This window comes from Schistocerca serialis, chromosome 1 (genome assembly GCF_023864345.2).
Source record: "Schistocerca serialis cubense isolate TAMUIC-IGC-003099 chromosome 1, iqSchSeri2.2, whole genome shotgun sequence".
NCBI lineage: Eukaryota > Metazoa > Arthropoda > Insecta > Orthoptera > Acrididae > Schistocerca > Schistocerca serialis.
The window spans coordinates 426,157,262-426,184,216 of record NC_064638.1 but is presented as its reverse complement, the minus strand read 5'-3'; the positions used below and the strand labels follow the sequence as shown (position 1 = coordinate 426,184,216).

The following is a 26,955-nucleotide window of genomic DNA, read 5'->3' as shown; positions in this document are numbered from 1 at the left end:
CTATACATTACTTCCGTCGCTTTTTCTTTTACTGCTTCAACAGTCTCAAATCTAGTTCCTTTCAAAGCTGACTTGACTTTAGGGAAAAGAAAAAAGTCACAGGGGGCCAAATCAGGTGAGTAGGATGGATGATCTAAGATGGGAATGTTGTGTTTTGCCAAAAACGTCTTCACTGACAACGCACTGTGAGCTGGGGCATTATCTTGGTGAAGGATCCATGACTTTTTTCTCCACAAATCGTTCCGTTTTCTCCGTACTCGCTCACGTAGGGTAGCCAGGACGCTAATGTAGTAATGCTGATTCACTGTTTGTCCCTCTGGTACCCAATCAATGTGCACAATCCCTTTGATGTCAAAAAAAAAAAAACAATCATCATTGCCTTGAATTTCGATTTTGACATTCGTGCTTTTCTTTGTCGTGGAGAACCAGGAGTTTTCCAATGCATCGATTGGCGTTTAGTTTCGGGATCGTAAGTAAAAAACCACGATTCATCGGAAGTAATAACATTTTGTAAGAAGGTGGGATCACTTTCAATGTTTTCCAGGATGTCAGAACAAATCATTCTTCGGCGTTCCTTCTGTTCAATTGTGAGACACTTTGGAACCATTTTTGAACACACTTTGTTCATGTTGAAACTTTCATGAAGAATCTGCCTAACACTTTCCTTGTCAACTCCTGTTAACTCAGACACTGCTCTGATTGTTAAACGGCGATCTTGTCGAACAAGTTTACCGATTTTTTCAATGTTTGCATCAGTTTTTGCTGACAATGGTCTGCCAGTGCGAGTGTCATCACTGGTGTCTTAGCGGCCATCTTTAAATCGTTTAAACCACTCAAACACTTGTGTTCGCGATAAACAATCATCGCCGTACGCTTGTTGTAACATTACAAACGTTTCACTTGCAGATTTTCCTAGTTTGAAACAAAATTTGATGTTAACACGCTGTTCTTTCTGTACACTCAACATTTTCCGACGCACAGACAAAACGTCAACTACTTAAAACAGACGCCAAGGGCAGACTGAGTGCAGGAGGCAGATGAAACTCGAGCAGTAGGCGGAGCGAGAGTCACGTGACAGGCCACGCGACTTTCAGCCTTATTGCATTCGTTTTATTGTTTCACCAGTACTAGTCCGGTTTTTTTCTAGCCACACCTCGTATGGCTGTCTCACCATCTGCTAATATAAAGGCTAGATAAGTATTCATCTTCCGCGCATTTCTCAGGTTGGGCCGTTATATGCAGCAAAGTCAGATGGGCACCACAAGCATAGCGCGATGGGCTTTCACGTCCCATAAGAAAAGAAATGGTGACTGTTGTATGACCAATGAGAGGCCAGCGTGGTGTAATAGTCAGTGTGATTGTAGTACTCACCTAACAATGCCACACTTAGGGTGACCATTGTGTTGCAAATGTGTTGTCTGTGAAGTGTGACAGTATGATTGTGTGCCTACTTAACGATGCCACATATGGGGTGATCACTATGTGGCCAATGTATGGTCAGCGTGTTGTAACAGTCAGTGTGATTGTGATGCTTACGTGACTGTGCCACATGTAGGTTGCTCATTGTGTGGCCAATGTGCAACAGTCAATGTGATTTTGATGAGCAGCTAACTGTGCTACATACAGAGTGACTGTAGCGTGGTCTGTGTGGTGTAATAGTGAGTGTAATTGTGGTGCCCACCAACTGTTCCACATAAATGGTGACCATTGGGTAACCTGTACAGCGATGCAGTTTTTCAGTGAAGCAGTCAGTGTAATTATGGTGCTCACCCTCTGTGCAGTGTAGGGTAACGGGGGTGAGACCAAACTGTGGCCTGTGCGATATAACCATCATAGTGATTGTAGTGCCATCAACTGTGCCACATGTAGGATGACTGTTGTATGGCCAATGTGTGGGTTGTGCGTTGTAACAGTCAGTGTGAAAATGGATCCAACCTAACCGTGGTACAGATGGGGTGACCACTGTATGACGAATGTATGACTTTCCCGGTGCAGCAGGGTGATTGTGGTGTCAACCAACGATGCCATATGTAGAGTGACTGTTGTGTGGCCAAAGCGCGGCTGGTGTAGTGTACCTATCAGTGTGATTGTGGTGCTTGATTGTGCTGCTCGCCTATCTGTGCCACATATGAAGTGATACTATACATATCTACTTCAATAAAGCGCATCATGTAATATATGATATATGCACTGCTGGCGTTACAAATAGAAAGTGGTCATAGTCAAGTGACTAGACCAGGGGTTCCCAACAAAATTTTCTCGAGGTCCCCCTCATCGAGCATGATTGGTACCTTGTCATATCACAGTATCAAGTATCTAAAAAATCCAAATTAAGAATTTTTATACGTTTTCTATTTTTGGTACTTAGAAAACACATTGACATATTCATTATTGGAAAAACATTGAGCTTAAAACATTTTCAATTTAGCCATCATTGTTTTTGTTAAATTTTTGATTATTGTTCAAAATCTTTGTCTTCAAATCTGGGTGTTTAGTATAACAAACTCCTTTAAAAAAATGGCCGATTGTCGTCTGAAATGCGAGTTTCTGTGTAAAGTGACTGTCAGTTGTCAGCTGCAAAGAGGCAGCACGCGCAGTCTCACGGCATACAGCAGAACTATTTGCCTCTATCTAATTCTAGTTTTGCGCTAGAGTGTGGTAGTGTCAGTGGGCTCTAGGAAGACGCTAGACGCAGAAGTCAGCGTTCTCTAAAGCTCTGCTCATGCAAGAAGCGGCCAAAACAAAAAATTTGTTATCATACGACATATATTTAATATATTTTTTATTCTAATAGCATCTTCCGAACCCTTTGGCATAGCTCGCGGATCCCTGGGGGTCCGCGGACCACCTGTTGGGAACCACTGGACTAGACAATGCTGGATGGGAAATAAACTGGGTTTTAATAAGGAAAATACACTGCCCAAGAGCAATTTGTATCACTTGCATGCCTGCGAACTGTGTGGCCTTAGATTCAAGAGAAGTGGGGAATGAGAGAAGAAGCCTTGTGAACCTAGAAAGAAAGAATTGTACTGTGAAATAGAAATGAGATAATAATCAAAATAAAGGTGTCTGTTAGAAAGTGCGTGAAATCAAATCTGATGCTGCGTACCATTCAATGTCGTGTTGCTCCACAAAACAATGGCTCTAAGCCCTATGGGACTTAACATCTGAGGTCATCAGTCCCCTAGGCTTAGAACTACTTAAACCTGACTAACCTAAGGACATCACACACATCCATGCCCAAGGCAGGATTCGAACCTGCGACCGCAGCAGCAGAGCGGTTCCGAACTGAAGCGCCTAGAACCGCTCGACCACAGCGGCCGGCTGTTGCTCCACACCAAGCATTGTAACCTGCTGGCATCTCCTTCGAATATCGTTCACAGCGTGGTCGAGGCGTTGCTGCACTAGCCTGTTGCTGCTCAGGTTATCCGGTAAAGGAGTTGTGTTCCTGCAATGACGCGTTGCATATTCAGCTGGTCCCAAGCGTAATCTGTTGGGTTGTGACAGTACGTACCGCAGGTCACTCCATTCATTTGTTTCTTCCTCTTTCTTAGAGATAGGTGTTCACAATGTGGACATGATGAGCTCGCGTATTATCATCTTGAAATATGAACCCATCAGTGAAACGTTGACGTTAGGACTGGACCATACATAGGAAAATCTTACTCCCATTACTTATGAGCCCTTAAATTATCCACGACCGGTGAGAGCTGCCCAGTATCCTTAGATGGTACCAATCCGGAACGTGGCCTATACCCACTTCCCTGCTGAACTTGTAGATCTGCATGCCTGACCATGTATGAGTATCATACCACCTTCACACCCTTCTATAAGGATTATCAGGTGTCAGTGAAACACAGCACTGTTCGGTGAAGTGAACCTGCTGCCAGTGGTCCAGGCTCTTCTTCTGGTGTTCCATTGCCCAGTTTCTTCGCCAAAGGCTATCCAAGCGGGTTTTGCTGTAATTCACAACGGACTCCTAAAAGCAAAATTGAGTCTGTAGCGACGGCTGTGCACTGCCTGCATAGACGCACCAGTTCTCGTTGCCTTAGAAAAGGCAATGCACAGCTCTATTCCGTTCTGCAGATAATTTTAAATCAGGGGCAACCACAGGTGAAATACTTACACATATACACCACTGGCCATTAAAATTGCTACACCAAGATGAAATGCAGATGATAAACGGGTATTCATTGGACAAATATATTATACTAGAACAGACATGTGATTACATTTTCACGCAATTTGGGTGCATAGATCCTGAGAAATCAGTACCTAGAACAATCACCTATGGCCGTAATAACGGCCTTGATACGCCTGGGCATTGAGTCAAACAGAGCTTGGATGGCGTGTACAGGTACAGCTGCCCATGCAGCTTCAACACGATGCTACAGTTCATCAAGAGTAGTGACTGGCGTATTGCGATGAGCCAGTGGTTAGGGCACCATTGACCAGACGTTTTCAATTGGTGAGAGATCTGGAGAATGTGCTGGCCAGGGCAGCAGTCGAACATTTTAAGTATCCAGAAAGGCCCGTACAGGACCTGCAACATGCGGTCGTGCATTATCCTGCTGAAATATAGGGTTTCGCAGGGATCGAATGAAGGGTAGAGTCACGGGTCGTAACATATCTGTAATGCAACGTCCACTGTTCAAAGTGCCGTCAATGCGAACAAGAGGTGACCGAGACGTGTAACCAACCAATGGTACCCCATACCATCCCGCCGGGTGATGCGCTAGTATGGCGATGACGAATACACGCTTCCAATGTGCGTTCACCGCAATGTCGCCAAACACTGATTCGACCATCATGATGCTGTAAACAGAACCTGGATTCATCCGAAAAAATGACGTTTTGCCATTTGTGCATCCAGATTCGTCGCTGAGTACACCATCGCAGGCGCTCCTGTCTGTGATGCAGCGTGAAGGGTAACCGCAGCCATGGTCTCCGAGCTGATAATCCATGCTGCTGCAAACGTCGTCGAACTGTTCGTGCAGATGGTTGTTGTCTCGCAAACGTCTCCATCTGTTGACTCAGGGATCGAGACGTGGCTGCACGATCCGTTACAGCCATGCGGATAAGATGCCTGTGATCTCCACTACTAGTGATACCAGGCCGTTGGGATCCAGCACGGCGTTCCGTATTACCCTCCTGAACCCACCGATTCCATATTCTGCTAACAGTCATTGGATCTCGACCAACGCGAGCAGCAATGTCGCGATACGATAAACCGCAATCGCGATAGGCTACAATCCGACCATTATCAAAGTCGGAAACGTAATGGTACGAATTTCTTCTCCTTACACGAGGCATTACAACAACGTTTCACCAGGCAACGCCGGTCAACTGCTGTTTGTGTATGAGAAATCGGTTGGAAACTTTCCTCATGTCAGCACGTTGTAGGTGTCGCCATCGGCGCCAACCTTGTATGAATGCTCTGAAAAGCTAATCATTTGCATATCACAGCATCTTCTTCCTGTCGGTTAAATTTCACGTCTATAGCACGTCATCTTCTTGGTGTAGCAATTTTAATGGTCAGTAGTGTATATAGCTTACGGAACTTTCAAGCAGTAAAATACTGAAGTTAAAATGAATAAAACTGATGAACATATAGCTGAAAGAAAGCTCGTTAATCCATTATAGCTGTATTTATTGATGTTCTTGTAGATATTTGGCATGCAAACGATATTGGTTTTAAGGAATTTTGGTTTTAAGGAATTCCTGCCGGTACGACATACACCAAAGGTGCTGAGGATATCGTGTATCGGCGTCGTAAACCACAGTAGCCATATGTAACAGCAACAGATGCACCACAAAGATGCAACTAGACATGTTGCGATGCCGATAGTGCAAGTCTACAAGTGCTTCAGTAAATACAGGTATAATGGATCAAGTACCTTTCACTCAGCTAAATGTTCATCAGTTTTATTCATATTAACATCTGTATTTTACTGCTTGAAAGTTCTGTAAACAATGTATCTGTTGTATTCTCTCCGAGATACGTACGAGCCATAATTTGTAGCTAGTGGTCATCAGACGCGTCTGTTGGCTGTGGGCAACTGCAGTGAGGAAGATCTGCAATGTATTGTAACGACTGAATGTTGAAATGACTTCGCTGTGGTGTAGACCAATTTGGAGGACATCATCCCGTTCTGAGAACCATCCGTGCCGCAAAGTAACAATGAATGTATGATTCAAGCTTGAAATGACTCTTTGAGGCATTCTGACAAACTGAGTAGTCTACGCACGCTGCAATGTCTCGTTGAAGGCTGGAGACACTTTGCGCTCCACTGTACCACACTGAGAGTGCTAATCTACTTTAACTCTTTTACAAAGATAGAGATTTCCTGCAGTTGGGGGAAAATTGGAATAAAAAAAAAGCATTGTGCAAGTAATGAGCGTGTTGCAAAACGTTTTTGAGCGATATATCATTTAACAGTGAGTGCTTTTCCAAGTGGCCTTATGTAAGAGCGCAGTACCTTGGCAGCCTCCGGCGTCGGACTGGACCAAACTGCTGAGCCGGTGGCCTGACCGCCCGCTGATGCCTCTGGGCCGTTGCCGTTGATGGAGGCGGCCAGCATCTCTGCGGAGTAGGCCGGCCGCGCGGGGATGATTGGCGAACGGCAGCAGACCCTGCACGCACACACGCACACTATGCTGTTTACAAGGGACAACTGAAGCAACGCTGTGATGGACTACCTCCACAACATCTACATCTACATCCATACTCCGCAAGCCACCTGACGGTGTGTGGCGGAGGGTACTTTCAGCACCTCTATCGGTCCTCCCTTCTATTCCAGTCTCGTATTGTTCGTGAAAAGAAAGATTGTCGGTATGCATCTGTGTGGTCTCTAATCTCTCTGATTTTATCCTCATGGTCTCTTCGCGAGATATACGTAGGAGGGAGCAATATACTGCTTGACTTCTCGGCGAAGGTACGTTCTCGAAACTTCAACAAAAGCCCGTACCGAACTACTGAGCGTATCTCTTGCAGAGTCTTGCACTGGAGTTTATCTATCATCTCCGTAACGCTTTCGCGATTACTAAATGATCCTGTAAAGAAGCGCGTTGTCTCCGTTGGATCTTCTCTATCTCTTCTATCAACCCTATCTGGTACGGATCCCTCACCGGTAGCAGTATTCAAGCAGTGGGCGAACAAGTGTACTGTAACCTACTTCCTTTGTTTTCGGACTGCATTTCCTTAGGATTCTTCAAATGCATCTCAGTCTGGCATCTGCTTTACCGACGATTAATTTTATATGGTCATTCCATTTTAAATCACTCCTAATGCCTACTCCCAGATAATTTATGGAATTAACTGCTTCTAGTTGCTGACCTGCTATATTGTAGCTAAATGATAAAGGATCTTTCGTTCTATGTATTCACAGCACATTACACTTCTCTACATTGAGATTCAATTGCCATTCCCTGTACCATGCGTCAATTCATTGCAGATCCTCCTGCATTTCAGTAGCATGCTGTTTTCGCAAGGGGCACACTACTGGCCCACCAGAAGAAAGGATGGAATATTATCTATGTCGGCATCCAGATTTACGGTTAATTAGCTCAATGTGAGAACTATAAGAGTAGTAAACGAGGTGAAGGAGTAATTGTGACATTCGAACACCGTGGGTTTTACGATCACAGAAAGTCTAAGAAAGGGTAGTCAGGCGGGAATTTGAGCCCTGCTCTTCCAGAATACGAATAGTGTCTTAACAACGCTCGACTCTGTTAACTCGAAAAAAGACATCGCACGTTTGCAACACTGTGAAAGGGATAATGGAGATCAGGGTATACGTCACTAAATGCATAGGTAGGGGGTGATCATATGCACCGTCCCTCCTCCCCTACTGACATAAAATACATTTTACACGGAAGCGACAAAATCATGGGATATATACATATACAGAAGGCCGTAGTATCCGGTACACAAGGTATAAAAGGGCAGTGCGTTGGCGGTGCTGTCATTTGTACTCAAGTGATTCATATCACACGGTGTTCGTCGTGATTATCGCTGCACGACGAGAGTTAACAGGCTTTAAACACGAAATGGTAGTTAGAGCTAGCTGCATGGGACATTCCAATTCGGAAATCGTTACTGAATTCAATATTCGGAGATCTACAGTGTCAAGAGTGTGCCGAGAATACCAAATTTCAGGCAATACGTGTGACATTAGATGACGCAGTGGCCATTGGCCTTTATTTAACAATTCAGAGCAGCGGCGTTTGCTTTAAGTTGTCAGTGCTAACAGACAAGCAACACGGAGTGAAATAACAGCAGAAACCAATGTGTGAGGTACGACGAAATTTGGCATTACTGGGCTATGACAGCAGACTTCCGACGCCAGTGCCTTTGCTAACAGCACGACTTCAACTGCAGCGCCTCTTCCGGGTCTCGAGACCATATCGTTTGGACACTGGAGGACTGGAAAATCGTGGGCCTGTGAGATGAGTTCCGATTTCACTTGGTAATAACTGATCGTAGGTTCGAATTTGGCGCAGACCCCATGAAGCCATGGATCTAAGTTGTCAGCAAGCACTGGTGGTGGCTACATGCCTGTGTGGGCTGTGTTTCCATGGAATGAACTGATCATTGACTGGAAATGGTTATGTTCGGCTACTTGGTGACCATTTTCAGCCATTCATGGACTTCATGATCCCAGACAACGATGGAATTTTTGTGGATGACAATAAGCCATGTTACAGGCTACAACTGTTCGTGATTGGTTTGAAGAACATTCTGGACAATTAAATCGAATGGTTTGGTCAGCCAAATCGCCCGGCCCGACTCCCATCGAACACTTGTGAGATGCACAAAATCTTGCCCCGCAACACTTCCGCAATTATAGACGGTTATAGAGGCAGATGGCTCAATATTTCCGCGTGGTGCTTCCAACGGCTTGTTGAGTCCATGCAACGTTGAAATGCTGCACTACGTCGGGTAAAATGAGATCCGACACGATATTATGAGGTATACCATGACTTTTGTCACCTCAATGTAGTAAAGGCTTTTATATTTTTGCAGGTATTAATTTCCAGAATTTTCAGAGGATACAGTAGCATGAAAACTTACCAGTCTCGAAAATGGCAAGGAGTTTTAGAAATTGAAAGCTATGTTTAACAAAAGACACATTTAGGTTGCTTGCGTGCAGGCCTGACAACGTGGAATGGCTTTGGCGAGACCACCTGCAGAAAGCATTCCAGCCAGGAAAAGGCGTTCATTCAAGGGCTGATTGTACCTGCTGCCGGGAACAAATACGATGCAGTTCGTGAGTCCACAGGACAAAAAATAACAAGCCATGGAAAGTCGATGTTGTCCTCGATGGCGAGTAGTCATCAGAGACAATGATATCGGCAGGAGTGCCCCAGGGAAGTGTAATAGGACCACTGTTATCTTCTATATGAAGGGCTTATTTCAATAGTGGTACAAGTCCATTTTTGTTCATTTTAAGATACAGAGACCTAAAGTTAAATGAGCGCTGAGAAATGTGCAGTTGAGATACCAGAAATATTGACGCATATGCCTTCTTGCTAGAGATGAACCTTTCTTTCTGTTTGTTTGGATCATTAATGTCAGAAGCACTATAATCAGAAAAGTGGAGGTAATGGACTTGTATCACTATTGAAATGGCTCTGAACACTATGGGACTTAACATCAGAGGTCATCAGTCCCCTAGAACTTAGAACTACTCAAACCTAACTAACCTAAGGACATCACACACATCCACGCCCGAGGCAGGATTCGAACCTGCGACGGTAGCGGTCGCGCCGCCCCAGACTGAAGCGCCTAGAACCGCTCGGTCTATTGAAACAACACCGAGCGAGGTGGCGCAGTGGTTAGCACACTGGACTCGCATTCGGGAGGACGACGGTTCAATCCCGTCTCCGGCCATCCTGATTTAGGTTTTCCGTGATTTCCCTAAATCGTTTCAGGCAAATGCCGGGATGGTTCCTTTGAATGGGCACGGCCGATTTCCTTCCCAATCCTTCCTGAACCCGAGCTTGCGCTCCGTCTCTAATGATCTCGTTGTCGACGGGACGTTAAACACTAACCACCACCACCACCATCTATTGAAACAAGCCCTTCATATACACTCCTGGAAATTGAAATAAGAACACCGTGAATTCATTGTCCCAGGAAGGGGAAACTTTATTGACACATTCCTGGGGTCAGATACATCACATGATCACACTGACAGAACCACAGGCACATAGACACAGGCAACAGAGCATGCACAATGTCGGCACTAGTACAGTGTATATCCACCTTTCGCAGCAATGCAGGCTGCTATTCTCCCATGGAGACGATCGTAGAGATGCTGGATGTAGTCCTGTGGAACGGCTTGCCATGCCATTTCCACCTGGCGCCTCAGTTGGACCAGCGTTCGTGCTGGACGTGCAGACCGCGTGAGACGACGCTTCATCCAGTCCCAAACATGCTCAATGAGGGACAGATCCGGAGATCTTGCTGGCCAGGGTAGTTGACTTACACCTTCTAGAGCACGTTGGGTGGCACGGGATACATGCGGACGTGCATTGTCCTGTTGGAACAGCAAGTTCCCTTGCCGGTCTAGGAATGGTAGAACGATGGGTTCGATGACGGTTTGGATGTACCGTGCACTATTCAGTGTCCCCTCGACGATCACCAGTGGTGTACGGCCAGTGTAGGAGATCGCTCCCCACACCATGATGCCGGGTGTTGGCCCTGTGTGCCTCGGTCGTATGCAGTCCTGATTGTGGCGCTCACCTGCACGGCGCCAAACACGCATACGACCATCATTGGCACCAAGGCAGAAGCGACTCTCATCGCTGAAGACGACACGTCTCCATTCGTCCCTCCATTCACGCCTGTCGCGACACCACTGGAGGCGGGCTGCACGATGTTGGGGCGTGAGCGGAAGACGGCCTAACGGTGTGCGGGACCGTAGCCCAGCTTCATGGAGACGGTTGCGAATGGTCCTCGCCGATACCCCAGGAGCAACAGTGTCCCTAATTTGCTGGGAAGTGGCGGTGCGGTCCCCTACGGCACTGCGTAGGATCCTACGGTCTTGGCGTGCATCCGTGCGTCGCTGCGGTCCGGTCCCAGGTCGACGGGCACGTGCACCTTCCGCTGACCACTGGCGACAACATCGATGTACTGTGGAGACCTCACGCCCCACGTGTTGAGCAATTCGGCGGTACGTCCACCCGGCCTCCCGCATGCCCACTATACGCCCTCGCTCAAAGTCCGTCAACTGCACATACGGTTCACGTCCACGCTGTCGCGGCATGCTACCAGTGTTAAAGACTGCGATGGAGCTCCGTATGCCACGGCAAACTGGCTGACACTGACGGCGGCGGTGCACAAATGCTGCGCAGCTAGCGCCATTCGACGGCCAACACCGCGGTTCCTGGCGTGTCCGCTGTGCCGTGCGTGTGATCATTGCTTGTACAGCCCTCTCGCAGTGTCCGGAGCAAGTATGGTGGGTCTGACACACCGGTGTCAATGTGTTCTTTTTTCCATTTCCAGGAGTGTACATAAGTGATCTGACTGACAGCGTAAGCTGCTGTCTGCAGTTGTTTGCTAATGGTGCTATGGTGCACAGGAAGGTGTACAAGTTGTACCACTGTAGGAGGATACAAAATGACTCAAACAAAATTTCTAATTGGTGTGGTGAATGAGAGCTAGCTTTGAATGTAGAAAAATGTAAATCAATGAGTATGAATAGGGAAAACAAACCCATAATTCTCGAATAGAGCATTAATAGTGTCCTACTTGACTCAGTAATGTCTATTAAATATCTAGGCGTGATGATACGAAGCGATATGAAATGAAATGAGCATGTTAGGATTGTAGCAGGAATGGCGAATGGTCGACTTCAGTTTATTGGGAGAATTATAGGAAAGTGTGGTTCATCCGTGAAGGAGATCACATACAGGACTCTAGTGCGACCCACTGTTGAGTGCTGTTCGAGTGTCTGGGATCCGCACCAAGTCGGATTAAAGGAAGACATCGAAGCATTTCAGAGGCAGGCTGCTACATTTGTTACGTCAGGTTCGAACAACACGCAACTGTTACAGAGATGCTACTGAAACCCAAATGGGAATCACTGGAGGGTACGTTCAATTAGTGAAACGCTATTGAGAAAATTTAGAGAGCCAGCATATGAGGCTGACTGCAGAGCGATTCTAGTGCCGCCAACGTTCATGTCGCGTCACGACCACGAAGGTAAGATTAGAGAGATTAGGGCTCGTATTAAGGCATGTAGTTGGTCGTTTTCCCCTCCTTCTGTTTCAAATGACCAGTAAAGGTGCAGGGTACCCTGCGCCACCCACCATACGGTGGCTTGCGTAGTATGTATGCAGAAGTTATCTACGGCAGACACAAACTGACAAACTATCTACTACAAAAAAAGTAAAAAAAAAGCAGAAAATCTAACCTCCCTAATGTGGGAGGAAAGGACTAAAAGAAACAGTATTACCTGCAGCTGCACCCTCCCATAGCCATAGTCTGCAGACTTGTGTACAAAAACGGGGTAAAAAGGAAGGATGATTAGGGCTTAACGGAGACTTAGAACCCTAAGTGAAATACTGACTATAGTGCGGTCACACTTCGATTTTGTTGCTATTATGCTTGTTGTATCAGCTGCATGACACACATATTTTCCAAATTTTCGGAAGAACTGCAAAAGTGGGGGTGACGGAAAGTTAACATTTGGAGTTTGAAGCGAGCGGAGATATTAATAAATGATGAGCACCCCCCCCCCCCCCCACCGCACACACACTTGCCTCACAACTAAACACTGGATCTGCAACTGGAGCAAAGTGTGCTAGAGATCCCTATGCATCTGGAAATGATAAAACATCTTCTAAGTATAATGAGAAAATAGTTAAATCTCCTGAAGCTCCTCCATGATCAGTACCTGCTGATAGTAGGGTACAAACTTTTCATCCTGTACTGGCATCATTATCTAATACAGATACTGTAAGAAGTGTTAATGATGGAGATAAAAGAAAATTAGTTATTTATTTGAGGGAATTCTATATGTGATGCTCAATTATTAATGGAACAAATCAATTACCAAATTCACCAATTTTAAAAGGTGTTTTTATAAAGAAAATTATTACAAATATTTGAACTGTAATAATTACATTATATATTTAAACATCTGCAGTTAGACATCCAAATTGTCACAGTTAAGCTCACATAAGTATCATTATTGAGTTCCTACTATTGCTGCCATGCTCTGAATAAGAAGGATAAATTAGTAATGTTCTTATAGTTCATTGAGAATAATCAGTTTTGCTGTAAGATGGCTGAAATATTGGGTGGTTGACTGTAAACATATTTATGACAGATTTTCTCTCTTACCAAAATTAGGCTTTATATGCAACTATAATTCTGCACTGCAATTTTAGATGTGTAATTTTTTACTAAGGCCTAAAATATTAGTCTTTTAATTATAATTTTAAAGGTTATTAGTTTGTTTAATTTGAGTCCTTGAAATAACGAAATTAAAGTTCATGATGCAAGTAATTGAGTGTTGAAATTATAACTGTTATTGATAAAATAATTTAGATTTTTATGGTTTAATTCTTCTTGATCATGAATTTTCTAAATAAGGTACAATAATATATAATAGCATAATGTAATAGTGGTTAAAACTATTATACTTGTTATTGGAATTTTTATTTACTTTCTGTTAATGGGTTATAGTAATTTATTTTGGCAAAAATACTAGGAATGGTGGTAATCCAACCATTGGGAGAAATGATAAAAATGTTGTAAATTCAGTTTTTTGTTTTCAAATTTCTTGCTGAGTAAATTTGTTTGAAAATTATTTGTTTAAATATTGTAACTATAATTATTCATAAAAATGAATAAATAAAAAAATATATTGTAGTTCTCAAAATTTTCTGTCACAAGTAATTATCTAATTATTCATCTTTAATTGTACTGATGACTATGCTAAAAATTGTTGTAAGGACGTTTGATTTAAACCTCCTGAGGCTTTCGTAATTATTCTTAAAGTAATAGCAATGAAAAAATGAATGTTATTACTTGAATACAATATGATAATTTTTTGCCATGTTATTGCTGTTAGACAATTGATTCACACTGATACTGCTGTAATTTCTGGGAATCAGAAATGAGATGGAGCACCTCCTGTTTTTAATAATAATAATTATTATTATTGATAGAATTAAGTCTTTTACACCTGGGTATTATACATGAATCGAAAGTATTCAAAATAGTAATATTATTGTTGTTATTACTTGAAAATAAAATATTTAATGGGTGATTCATTTATTAGTGCGTTTTTGTTCTTTGATAATAGGGGGCTAAATCAGAGTAACTTGATCTTAGTGCTTTACAGATCATTGTAAATGTAAGCTGTTGATAGTAGTGTGCGCATCTGTTGGTTAACATTTTTCAATATGGCACTTGTCAGTATGAAAACAAGTAAAGGCCGACAGTCCAAAAACAGCAGCTGCAAAAGCGTGTGCGGTGTAGCGAATATGCTCTCTGAACAGAATCGAGTAATATAAAAAAAAAGACAGCATACATAGTCTTATATTCACAGTGCCATTTACAGCACCGAAAAAAGTAAAGAATTCTGCACAGTGAATCCGTTATTGTCTAAATCTGACGAAAAACAAATTAAAAAAATGTTACATAGAAACTGATATGATCAAAATATGTTCAAGAAGATGGACAGTTCCTTGTAATTAATTGTCGTCATTTCATTATATATGATCGGAACGTTTGAGCAGGAGTTACTATTAGGCAAATGAATGGCAAGATTTCTCTCTACGACCAAAGGTATTTCGGAAGCGACTGAAATAAAAGGCAATCTGTGGATGCTACAGAATCGTCATTGATGGATAAAGTGCCACGGGGATTATTTGTAGCTGTTGAGTACTACTGCAATTTTACAAACATATGCATCCTGTACAGAGAAATACGCGGGAATCTTCCAGAGAAGTTGCGTGTTGGCTCACTGTCTTTATACGAGAATGCACACCATTTGCTAGCGACACTTAGCATGTTTTACCCAACTAAAGGCGGAAGCGTTACCTCTTGCAGCCTGCATTCCCAACGTGAGTCATCGAGACTTCGATCTTTTTTCCAGGTGGAAGGAAACAATAAGGAAACCATTAATGCATGCCTGCGATGTCATATACCAGTACAACCTCATGATATGGGCTATTTTCCCACGCATAATGGAACTGATTTTACAACGGGGTTGGTGCAAGAATGAAAGATTACAATCGTCTGGCTTGCTTCCTTCCACTAATAAGCCAACACTTTCTGCTCCCTGTGATGATCGGAGGTATGTGGGACATATGATTCTCATCACTTTATTTAACTCTCATTACTGTACATGATTCTGGGACTGTATTTGATAAAAAAAAATTGCAGGGGTTGTCTAACTGAACTTACGTCGCTTCGACCGAGGGAATTCGTGGGAACCTTGTAGTTCTTTTCCCCAGAAGTCGGGGAACGGCCGAAGCACGAAACTTGAGCATCAATGGGTCAGCCTGCTCATAGTATTAAGTCGCGGGTTTACCTGGGTGGTCGAGTCACTCGAGTGAGGTTCACGGGACTGTCGTACCACTCAAAGAAGTACGGGATTTTCGGTGTTCTGGCGTACGGTACTGTCCGGTGCCCAGCTAGCGGGTCTTGTGTCTTATGTAGGGTCGCAACGTCGCTCTTAAAAACACTGATCCTGAGACATCGATGTTCACACGGAAAAACATGGATGTTAAAAAAACATCTCTCTTAAAAAGGATACATCGATTTTTTGAGATTTCTATATATTTTAGAAATATTAGAAAAAGGACTCCGAAATTATTTTATTGTCAAGTAGCACAATAACAGAATGTAAGCTGTTGAGTCAGAGATATTTTAAAACACAAAGGAACCGGAAACAGTCGCCTTTTTCTTCATAAATCTACCTACATCTTCCGCCTTTACTGACGTTAATTTACGTTAGGCGCAATGATACTGACCAATGCGATCATTAATTATCTTCATACGAATCATATTAAAAAGCTAAATAAAATGAGTCTTGCAAAGAAAATCCTTTTTTATCAGTAAAACAAATTATTTCTCTGATTATAACAACTTTGATACAAAATTTAGGTAAAGAAACTTCGATAATCTAGTCCCTAGAAGTGTGTTTCTTTCTTGAGTAATAGTTACCCCAGCCTCCGAGAGCAAGTGCTCGCTTATCACAAATTTTGAGAAAATTAACTTCATGTCTTCCCAGATTTCAATAGGGTCTCTTCATATTGTTGTAACAGGAGACGACAGGTACACGTGAACCTCAGTTAGCAGAAGTTGTTGACGACTTATTTCGCATGTTTTTGTGTGCCAAATGCTTGTGGTCTTTCCAGATTAAATTCCTGTACACGTTTATTTAAGTAACTCATTGCCTTTGCTTTAGCGAAGGCATCTTTTAAGTGCGTGAACTTGAATTTCGGGTCATGAGTTCTTGAAATTACCAGAATGGGGGAACGTTCTAAGTTATCGAGTGTTCTTGTCAGTTGTGTTTTTATTTCTTTTTAAACTGAACACTCATTTCATTTCTAAGTTTCATATTTTCGACTGCGTTCGGACACAGCTGACTGACGGCATCACTTTGCTTGCTGTAACGTAAATGACCCTTGAAATTTCTTTTGTAATTTTTCAAATGGTCGTAGCAGCTTCGCCGTTTCTTTGACATACTTTAACTCGCTGCAAGGACTGAATGAGGGAGCCTCAGGTATAGTTAAAAGTATCGCCGCCACAACTGGCACTAACTCCATGAAGCATTCTAACATATACGAGCACGGGTTCCTACTGTGCGGACATCAACTGTCTTTTCATTTTTTTCTTTTTTTTTTTTTTAATTCAGTTTTCGTTCAGTCACGTCTCCACTGGACCATTCCGTAACTCGTCACTTACGCTGACTTTCCCTTTAATATGTTTGACAATATTTCTGACCGTACTTATCATTTTTGCATCGTCAATGGATTTAGTTACGACTAAGTTAATCGTATGGACAAAACAAGAGAGAGTATTTTTTCACCAAACATACCTCGATTGACCTTCGTAAGAGTGATGGTAGCTAAAACCTTTTCAACTGAAATCTTCACCCGCAGAAAATATCTGACAGTTTATAAGTGACGTAAAGCGATGTGTGGTGTTCTGTCAGCTCAGAAAGATCTAATGTTCAGCTGACGGGTTGAGATTTGTCGATTTGTCTAGATAGTGAATAATAATGCCCACAAGTGCTTTATTTTGCACTGTTTCTGTCCAAATGTTGTAGGCAGAGCAACAGTTTTCAGCATTTTTAATTTATGTTTAAAAAGATCACACATTGCTTCATACTCATCGTCAATCCTGGTTTTTATTGTTTCTCGACTTGGCGCCTTGAAAAATGGACATACTCTTTTCATAACTTATAAAAGACGCTTTCCTTCTGCTGTGGTGAACGTTTTATTGTCCATGATTATAAAATTGGTAATAGTTTCAATGATTTTCTTTGATTTTCCTCTGTCCTGTGTTGTAATGTCATCAAATGCCAGAGCACACAAGAATTTGCACAGATGTGGAAATGGCAATGAGAATTACCTATACGCAGTGAGTATAGCGCATAATTCAATTGCGACTTTTTGAAGTAAATGACAATATTGTAAACTTTATATTTTACGTATCTTCTACTACAAAAGTACAAAAGTAACTGTACGAATTACGAAACTGGACGTGTCGACGAACGGAATGAATGATCCATTGTTGATCGATATCGATGTTTCTGATCTTTGTCGTCGATGCGCCGGCGATGTATCGCTATTCAGAACATCGATGCTAACCTCTACGTTTATGGCCGAAACGTCAATGATCTCAAAACATCGATGTATTGTGTGCACTCCTAGTCTTAAGGACTAAACCTGATAACATCTGGAGAGACTTCACTATTCTTGAAGAGGCCAAGTTTGCTGCTGTGGGAACGGAACCTTGTGGAGTTCCTATCGCGTTCGCTCGGCTTGTTGGGAATTCTGAGTTGTATAAACAATGTACTGATTCGCATATCACCTCTTAACGTCAGACGGGAATTTCTGCTACAAATTTTAAGAGAATGTGCCCTCATTGGCCCTCTACTTGATGTATTTCGTGGTGGAATATTATTTAACATTGCAGTATCATGGCATTGGACGGACGTAAATAACGCTTTGCTTGATTGGTGTTGGCTGGGAGTCGGCTGCAGAGATGCATGACCAGCGACTTTGGGACCGGTCGTCTTAGAAGTGACTTCACGTGCTCGATCGCTGAGGAGAAGGGGTGTGGTGGTGGTGGTGGTGGTGGGGGGGGGGATCATTCTGGTGTTCTACTATGGGCCGTCGTGCCGACGGCTTACCACGATCTATAGATTCAGGGCTGCGGACCTATATCTTCACGTCCACTGAGAGGACGTTTATTTATTTATTTTTTGGAGTCATCAATCTTCTGACTGGTTTGATGCTGCCCGCCACGAATTCCTCTCCGGTCCAGCCTCTTCATTTCAGAGTAGCACTTGAAAACTATGTCCTCAATTACTTGCTTGGTGTATTCCAATCTCCATCTCCATCTACAGTTTTTACCCTCTGTAGCTCCATCTAGTACCATGGAAGTTATTCCGTGGTCTCATAATACTGTCCTGTCATCATATCCCTTCTTCTTCTCTGTGTGTTTCACATATTCCTTTCTTGTCCGATTCTGCGCGGAATCTCCTCATTCCTTACCTTATCAGTCCAACTAATTTTCAATATTCGTCTGTAGCATCCACATCTCAAATGCTTTGATTCTCTTCTGTTCCGGGGACAGTCCACGTTTCTCTGCATACAATGCTGTCATCATATCCCTTCTTCTTCTCTGTGTGTTTCACATATTCCTTTTTTGTCCGATTCTGCGCGGAATCTCCTCATTCCTTACCTTATCAGTCCAACTAATTTTCAATATTCGTCTGTAGCATCCACATCTCAAATGCTTTGATTCTCTTCTGTTCCGGGGACAGTCCACGTTTCTCTGCATACAATGCTGTGCAACAAAAGTACATTCCTCATATTAAATTCCTGGTCGACAGATCCTATGTACGTATCTTGATTTTTCTCTAGTCTTGGTTCCATTATCAACCGCAACGTCAGAATCGCCTCTCGGGTGTTTTTACCTTTCCTGAAGTCAACCTGATCGTCATCTGACATGTCCTCAAGTTTGTTTTCCAGTCTTCTGTATATTATTCTTTCAGCAACTTGGATGCGTGAGCTGTTAAGCTGATTGTACAATAATTCTCGTACTTGTCGGCTCTTGCAATCTTGGAAACTGTGTGGATGATGTTTTCCGAAAGTCTGATTGTATATCGCCAGTCTCGTACATTCTACACACCAGCGAGAATTGTCGTTTTGTTGCCACTTCCCCCAAAAGATTTTAGAAATTCTGATGGAATGTTATCTATCTCTTCTGCCTTATTTGATCTAAAGCTCTCTTAAATTCTGATTCTAATACTGGATCCCCTATCTGTTCTAAATCGACTCCTGTTTCTTCTTCTATCACATCAGACAAATATTCCTCCTCATAGAGGCGTTCAGTGTAGTCTTTCCATCTATTCACTCTCTCCTCTGCATTTAACACAGGAATTCCCATTGTCCTCTTGATGTTACCAGCCTTGCTTTCAATTTCACCGAAGGTTGTCTTGGCTTTTCTATGTGCTGAGTCAATCCTTTCGACAATCATTTATTTTTCGAGTTCTTCACATGTTTCATGCGGCCATTTCGCTCTAGCTTCCCTGAGCTTCCTATTTATTTCATTCCTTCGCGACTTGTGTTTCCGTATTCCTGAATTTCGCTGAACATTTTTGTACTTCCTTCTTTCATCGATCAACTTAAGTGTTTATTTTGTTACCCATGGTTTCTTCACAGTTATCGTCTTTGTACCTACACTATGTGATCAAAAGTATCCGGACAGCTGGCTGAAAATGACTTACAAGTTCGTGGCGCCCTCCATCGGTAATGCTGGATTTCAGTATTGTGTTGGCCCACCCTTAGCCTTGATGACAGCTTCCACTCTTGCAGGCATACGTTCAGTCAGGTGCTGGACGGTTTCTTGGGGAATGGCAGCCCATTCTTCATGGAGTGCTGTGCTGAGGAGGGGTATCGATGTCGGTCGGTAAGGCCTGGCACGAATTCGGCGTTCCAAAACATTTCAGAGGTGTTCTATACGATTCAGGTCAGGACTCTGCGCAGACCAGTCCATTACAAGGATCTTACTCCTGGAGCCACTCCTCCACAGGCCGTGCGTTATGAACAGGTACAATCGCCATCCCCGAATCGCTCTTCGACTGTGGGAAGCAAGAAGGTGCTTAAAACTATGTAGGCTTGTGCTGTGATAGTGCCACGCAAAACAACAAGAAGTGGAAGACCCTCCACGAAAAACACGACTACACTATAACACACCACCGCCTCCGCATTTTACCGTTGGCACTACACACGCTGGCAGATGACGTTCACCGAGCATTCGCAATACCCACACACTGCCATCGGATCGCCACATTGTGTACCGTGATTCGCTACTCCATACAACGTTTTTCCACTGATCAATCGTCCAATGTTTACGCTCCTTACACCAAGCGAGGAGTCGTTTGGCATTTACCGACATGACATGTGGCTTATGAACAGCCGCTCTACCATGAAATACAAGTTTCTCACCTCCCGCCTGTCATAGTACTTGCAGTGGATCCTGATGCAGTTTGGAATTCCTGTGTGATGGTCTGGATAGATGTCTGCCTATTACACATGACAACCCTCTTCAACTGTCGGCGGTCGCTGTCAGTCATCAGATGAGGTCGGCCTGTACTCTTTTGTACTGTACTTGTCCCTTCACGATTCCACTTCATTATCACATGGGAAACAGTGAACCTATGGATGTTTCGGAGTGTGGAAATCTCGCTTACAGACGTATGACACAAGTGACACCCAATCACCTGACCACGTTCGATGTCCGTGAGTTCCGCGGAGCACCCCATTCTGCTCTCTCAAGTTGTCTGATGACTACTGAGGTAGCTGATATGGATTACCTGACAGTAGGTGACAGCACTATGCACCTGATATGAAAAAACGTATCTTTATGAGGGTGTCCGGATACTTTTGATCACATAGTGTATGTTTTTGTGTCCAACGTCTGTGACTCCCCTTTTTAGAGATGTCCCTTCTTCTTCAACTGTACTGCCTACTGTGCTATTCCTCATTGCACTATCTATAGCCTCAGAGAACTTCAAGCGTATCTCTCCATTCCTTAGTACTTTAGTATGCCCTTTTTTTTGCGTATTGATTTTTCCTGACTAATCTCTTAAAGTCCAGCTTACTTTTCATCATACTACATTGTGGTCTGAGCCTATATCTGCTCCTGGATATGCCTTACAATCCAGCATCTGATTTCGGAATCTCTGTCTGACCGTGATGTAATGTAACTGAAATCTTCCCTTATCACCCGACTCACCCATGCTGCCTCTGCAGCCGTCCGTAATTACGTCCTTCTCCAAGTATACCTTCTTCTCTTGTGATTCTTGAACAGAGTATTCGCTATTACTAGCTGAAATTTATTCCAGAACTCAATTAGTCTTTCTGCTCTCTCATTCCTAGCACGAAGACCGTATTCTCCCGTAACTCTTTCTTCTACTCCTTCACCAGAGATTGCTGAAAATTTACCTCTTCTGTAAGCGTATACAGACGCCACAGTGTCGTTAGATTTCAGTTATGAAGATAGATTCTTTTCAGTTTGGATAATCAACCATTGCATAGATAGATTCAGAATCGTGAGGTTTATTCTCATCATTGAGAGAAAGTGCAGCTTTAATCCTTTATCCTTCCCTGCACATCATACTTGCTCTGATATGCTGTTTATTAAATTAGATGAGTATTGTCTATCTGTTGGTTGTCTTGAGTAGGAAGTCGAAGTTTTGTAATGAGTCATTCAGTTATTATGATTTGAATTTCATTTAAAGTAGATAGTACTCCCTTCATCTCATTTTTATTATCAACTGTTTTTTAAAATGTAGTTATTAATTGATTTTATAGCAATTCCCCACCTTAGGATCTCATTTTAGGGCCAAGGAGGAGAAGGAGATTAGTGTTTAAGTGCCGTCGACAATGAGGTCATTAGAGACGGAGCACTAGCTCGGATTAGAGAACGATAGGGAAGAAAATCAGCCGCACCGTTTCACAGGAATCGTCCCGGCATTTACCTGAAGTGATTTAAGAAAATCACGGAAAATCACGATGTCCGCACGTGGGTTTGAACCGTCGTCCTTTCCGTATGCGAGTCCAGTGAGCTAACTACTGCGCCACCTCGCTCGATCATTTTAGGGCCAAATTTCAGGTAACGCATTTCCATTGTGTTAAGGGTATCAACATCGGGTCTTAAGGGATGCTTCGGAGTCTAGATACTCTCTGACTCCGGTAACGATTTCTAAGTTCACACACGCGGGGTATTGCAAGAACACTACAAAATTTCAGCATTTAAATCTACACATATATTCAGAAGGCCATGTTACAGAGTGTGGTAGAGTTTACGTCCAGCACCACTATCACTTCCTGTTCCATTGCGGACGAGAATCACTGTCGGCAGGCCTGAGGGCGACCTCTAATTTATCTGATTTCCAGTCATGATCACAAATCCCGTCTCGAGTGAAACGTAGTAAAGATAAGACGTTGTCCAAGGAGCGGGTACTGAACTTAGAAGACCATCCGCAGCATAATAAAAAAGACAAGGAGCAGATTTCGAATAAGTCTGCAGCAGTATGGGCACGTAGAGCATTCGAAAAACTACGGATATTCAAGGGAGGACAAGGCGCGCTTGTTACAAAAATGGCTCCAGACATTATGGGACTTAACATCTGAGGTCATCAGTCCCCTGTACTTACAAGGGAACCTCCCCATCGCACCCCCCTCAGATTTAGTTATAAGGTGGCACAGTGGATAGGCCTTGAAGAACTGAACACAGATCAATCGAGAAAACAGGAAGAAGTTGTGTGGAACTATGAAAATAATAAGCAAAATATACAAACTGAGTAGTCCATGCGCAACATAGGCAACATCAACGAAAGTCTTGCTCAGGAGCGCCGTGGTCCCGTGGTTAGCGTGAGCAGCTGCGGAACGAGAGGTCTTTGGTTCAAATCCTCCCTGGAGTGAAAACTTTAATTTCTTATTTTCAGACAATTATCAAAGTTCAGGCACTCACACATAATCAACTTAGCTCTCCAAAATTCCAGGACATGTTCACATTTGCTTGGACATATGCAGGATTTGACAGTCTACACACGGAAAAATTTGAAAACGTTAAAAACATATGTTTTGACAGAGCACAGCGAAAACTGTGCGACTGTGAAACAGTTGCATTCATTTGTTGCAGTTTATGTGACAAACTCTTATGTTTTCATCACTTTTTTGGGAGTGATTATGACATCCACAAGAAAACCTAAATCGGGCAAGGTAGAAGAATCTTTTCACCCATTCGCCAAGTGTACAAGTTAGGTGGGTCGACAACATATTCTTGTCATGTGACGCACATGCCGTCACCAGTGTCGTATAGAAAATATCAGACGTGTTTTCCTTTGAGGAATCGGTTGACCTATGACCTTGCGATCAAATGTTTTCGGTTCCAATTGGAGAGGCACGTCCTTTCGTGTACTAATCGCACGGTTTTGCGGTGCGGTCGCAAAACAGACACTGAACTTATTGCAGTGAACAGAGACGTCAATGAACGAACGGACAGATCATAACTTTGCGAAAATAAAGAAAGTAAAAATTTTCACTCGAGGGAAGTCTTGAACGAAAGACCTTTCGTTCCGCAGCTGCTCACGCTAACCACGGGACCACGGCGCTCCTAAGCTCATATTCTCCTTGATGTTGCATATGTTGCGCATGGACTACTCAGTTTGTAAATTTTACTAATTTTTTTTCGTATTTCCACACAACTTCTTCCTGTTTTTTAGATTGGTTTGTGTTCAGTTTCTCAAGGCCTATCCACTGTGCCAACTTATACCTAAATCTGATGGGGGTGCGACGGGGAGGTTCCCTTGTTAGAACTACTTAAACCTAGCTAATCTAAGGTCATCACACACAGACGTGCCCGAGGCAGGATTCTAACCTGCGACCGTAGCAGCAGCGCAGTTCCGGACAGAAGCGCCTAGAAGCGCTCGGCCACAGCGGACAGCCGCTTGTTACAAAAACGGTGTTTGTGCGTTTCAGGGATGCTCGATACAATTTACAGGATGTATATGATAACCTACCATGTTATGCAAATCAAATTGCGCCGACATAGATCATATCGATTTCAAGAGAAGCAGTGTATGGTTGCATAACTTCAAACTGTGCTACGGAATTGGAAGACGTAAGATAACGGAATTTCAAACAAAGCGTCAACCTGACGATGCGCAGAAACCTGCGGAAACAGTGCGAAAATTTATGGATAAGATTGACAATTTTATACTATCGTTCGGTAAGGAATCTGTTTTCAGCTCCGAACAATCGGGATTTGAAGAGGGAATGCATATGAAAGGTACTCTGGAAATTAGAGGTACCAAGAGAGTCATATGAAGATCAACTAACTTCAAAGCCTTAACGCATTCGTATGCAATTATTCAGACTGTTGATCTGGATGCTAACTTGGCTGGAAAGTTATTCATTGTGCTTCGAGAAGTTGGAGGTGCTCCGCCGCTTGCATTTCTTTCTCGTGTGCGGGATCTTGCAAGGACAGTAGGGAATATTTATGTCACTGCAAGCTAGAGTGGAAAAATGGGCTTAAGAGAACTACAACTATGGTAAGAGCACTGATTTTGCCCAATACCTGGTAAAAATAACTTGCTTCTCTTGATTCCTAGTCTGTATATAAAAATCATACTGGCTTAGAGCAACCCATCCCTACTGAATAGTGTGTGATATTGCTGTTCATATCACCTGGAATCGCTGGGCAATTTCGGCCTCTGGATGTTTTTTTTTTCGTGCCTATAAAACATATTATCGCACTATCTGCAGCTACGCCTTAACGGATAGCCAGTTTCACGATAACCTGCACGACGTACTGTTTCGTATTCGGTTGCATATCATCACATTCATCTACATCTACGTCTATGTGATTACTCTGCTATTCACAATAAAGTGCCTGTCAGAGGGTTCAATGAACTACCTTCAAGCTGTCTCTCTACCTTTCCAATCTCGAGCGGCGCGCGGGAAAAACGAGCACTTAAATTTTTCTGTGCGAGCCCTGATTTCTCTTATTTTATCGTGATGATCATTTCTCTCTATGTAGGTGGGTGCCAACAGAATGTTTTCGCAATTGGAGGGAAAACTGGTGATTGAAATTTCATGAGAAGATCCCGTCGCAACGAAAAACGCCTTTGTTTTAATGATTTCCACTCCAACTCACGTATCATGTCCGTGGCACTATCTCCCCTATTTCGCGATAGTACAAAACGAGCTGCCCTTCTTTGTACTTTTTCGATGTCATCCATCAGTCCGGCCTGATGCGGATCCCACACCGCACAGCAATATTCCGGAATAGGGCGGACAAGCCTGGTGTCATTTTAACACACCTGTTGCACCTTCTAAGTGTTCTGCCAATGAACCGCAGTCTTTGATTTGCTCTAACCACAACATAATCTATGTGATCGTTTCAATTTAGGTTATTTGTAATTGTAATCCCTTAAGTATTTAGTTGAATTTACAGCCTTCAGATTTTTGTAACTTATCGCTTAATCGAAATTTAGCGGATTTATTTTGGTACACACTTTTCTTTATTCACGTTCAGTTGCCACTTTTCGCACCATACAGGTATCTTATCTAAATCGTTTTGCAATTCGTTTTGGTCATATGATGACTTTAAGAGGGTAAATGACAGCATCATCTGCAAATAATCTAAGAGGACTACTCAGATTGTCTCCTATGTCGTTAATAGAGGGCATATAATAGTTCCTTGGGGAACGCTAGATATTACTTCTGTTTTACTCGATGACTTTCCGTCTACTACTAAGAACTGTGACCTTTCTAACAGGAAATCACGAATCCAGTGGCACAACTGAGGCGATATTCCATAGGCACGCAGTTTGGTTAGAAGACGCTTGTGAGGAACGGCGTCGAAAGCCTTCTGGAGATAATAGAAATGTGGGACTGTTACGGAAAAAGGCACCGAACGACGAAAGCTGTTGAAGGGTGGCACAACAAAATAAATAGTAGGCCTATTATTGGAAACCCTCACCCTAGAATCAACTATTTGGTGGAGTGCTTCAAAAAGGAAACAGAGCTCACAAACTGCATGTACATGAAATTGGAAATGAATCTTGAAGGTAAGAAGAGGAAGAAGAAGTACTTGAAGCTGGACGACAGGATAGAGAGAATCGTAAAGAATTATGAAGTGACTGGCATCATTAGGCCTTGCTTGAAAGCCATTGCCCATATTCAGAAACTGGACTAAAATACGTTAAAAATAATGTATTAAAAAACTATGAAGACCACTGAGTCCTCGCAGATTACTGAGATAAAATTATTAAAACACTGAAGCAGCATTATGGGAGCTAATATTAAGTTGTAATTGTAAATAGAGTGTACATTAGTTCAGCGTGTTTAGGCTGATTTTACACACGCCAGAATGGTAGATGGTCATTTATGATTTTCAAGGTCCAAAGCCTGTGCAAAGTGTGATGCGAATCAGCCTTTAATGTAAAAATTGAAAAGTGTTTCAAGCCTCACAAAAGTATCCCTATTGTTGTCACGTTAAGATAACTTTTTTCTACCTTCCAATATTATGGCCATACTATTAAATAATTGTGACTTCTAAAATAATTTTCTGAAGCTTCAGAATCGCAACTATCATCTAAAATATCATGGTTTGTTAAACTGATAGTATACGCTTTTGTAAAAGCAAATGGGAACTGAACCTTTGAAATGCACCTAAAATTGACA

The 26,955-nt window shown here is 42.9% G+C and overlaps 1 protein-coding gene across 1 annotated transcript in view; it reads right to left on the bottom strand.

Moving 5' to 3' along the window:
* The window catches only part of LOC126457630 (kinesin-like protein KIF12), a gene marked incomplete at its 5' end in the record, with an annotated part of 606,856 nt that overhangs the window by 40,580 nt on the left and 539,321 nt on the right, over positions 1-26,955 (bottom strand). Inside the window, one exon of the mRNA XM_050094104.1 lies at positions 6,480-6,633. Within this exon, the coding sequence (XP_049950061.1) occupies positions 6,480-6,633 (154 nt within the window). The remainder of the gene's footprint in view (positions 1-6,479; positions 6,634-26,955) is intronic.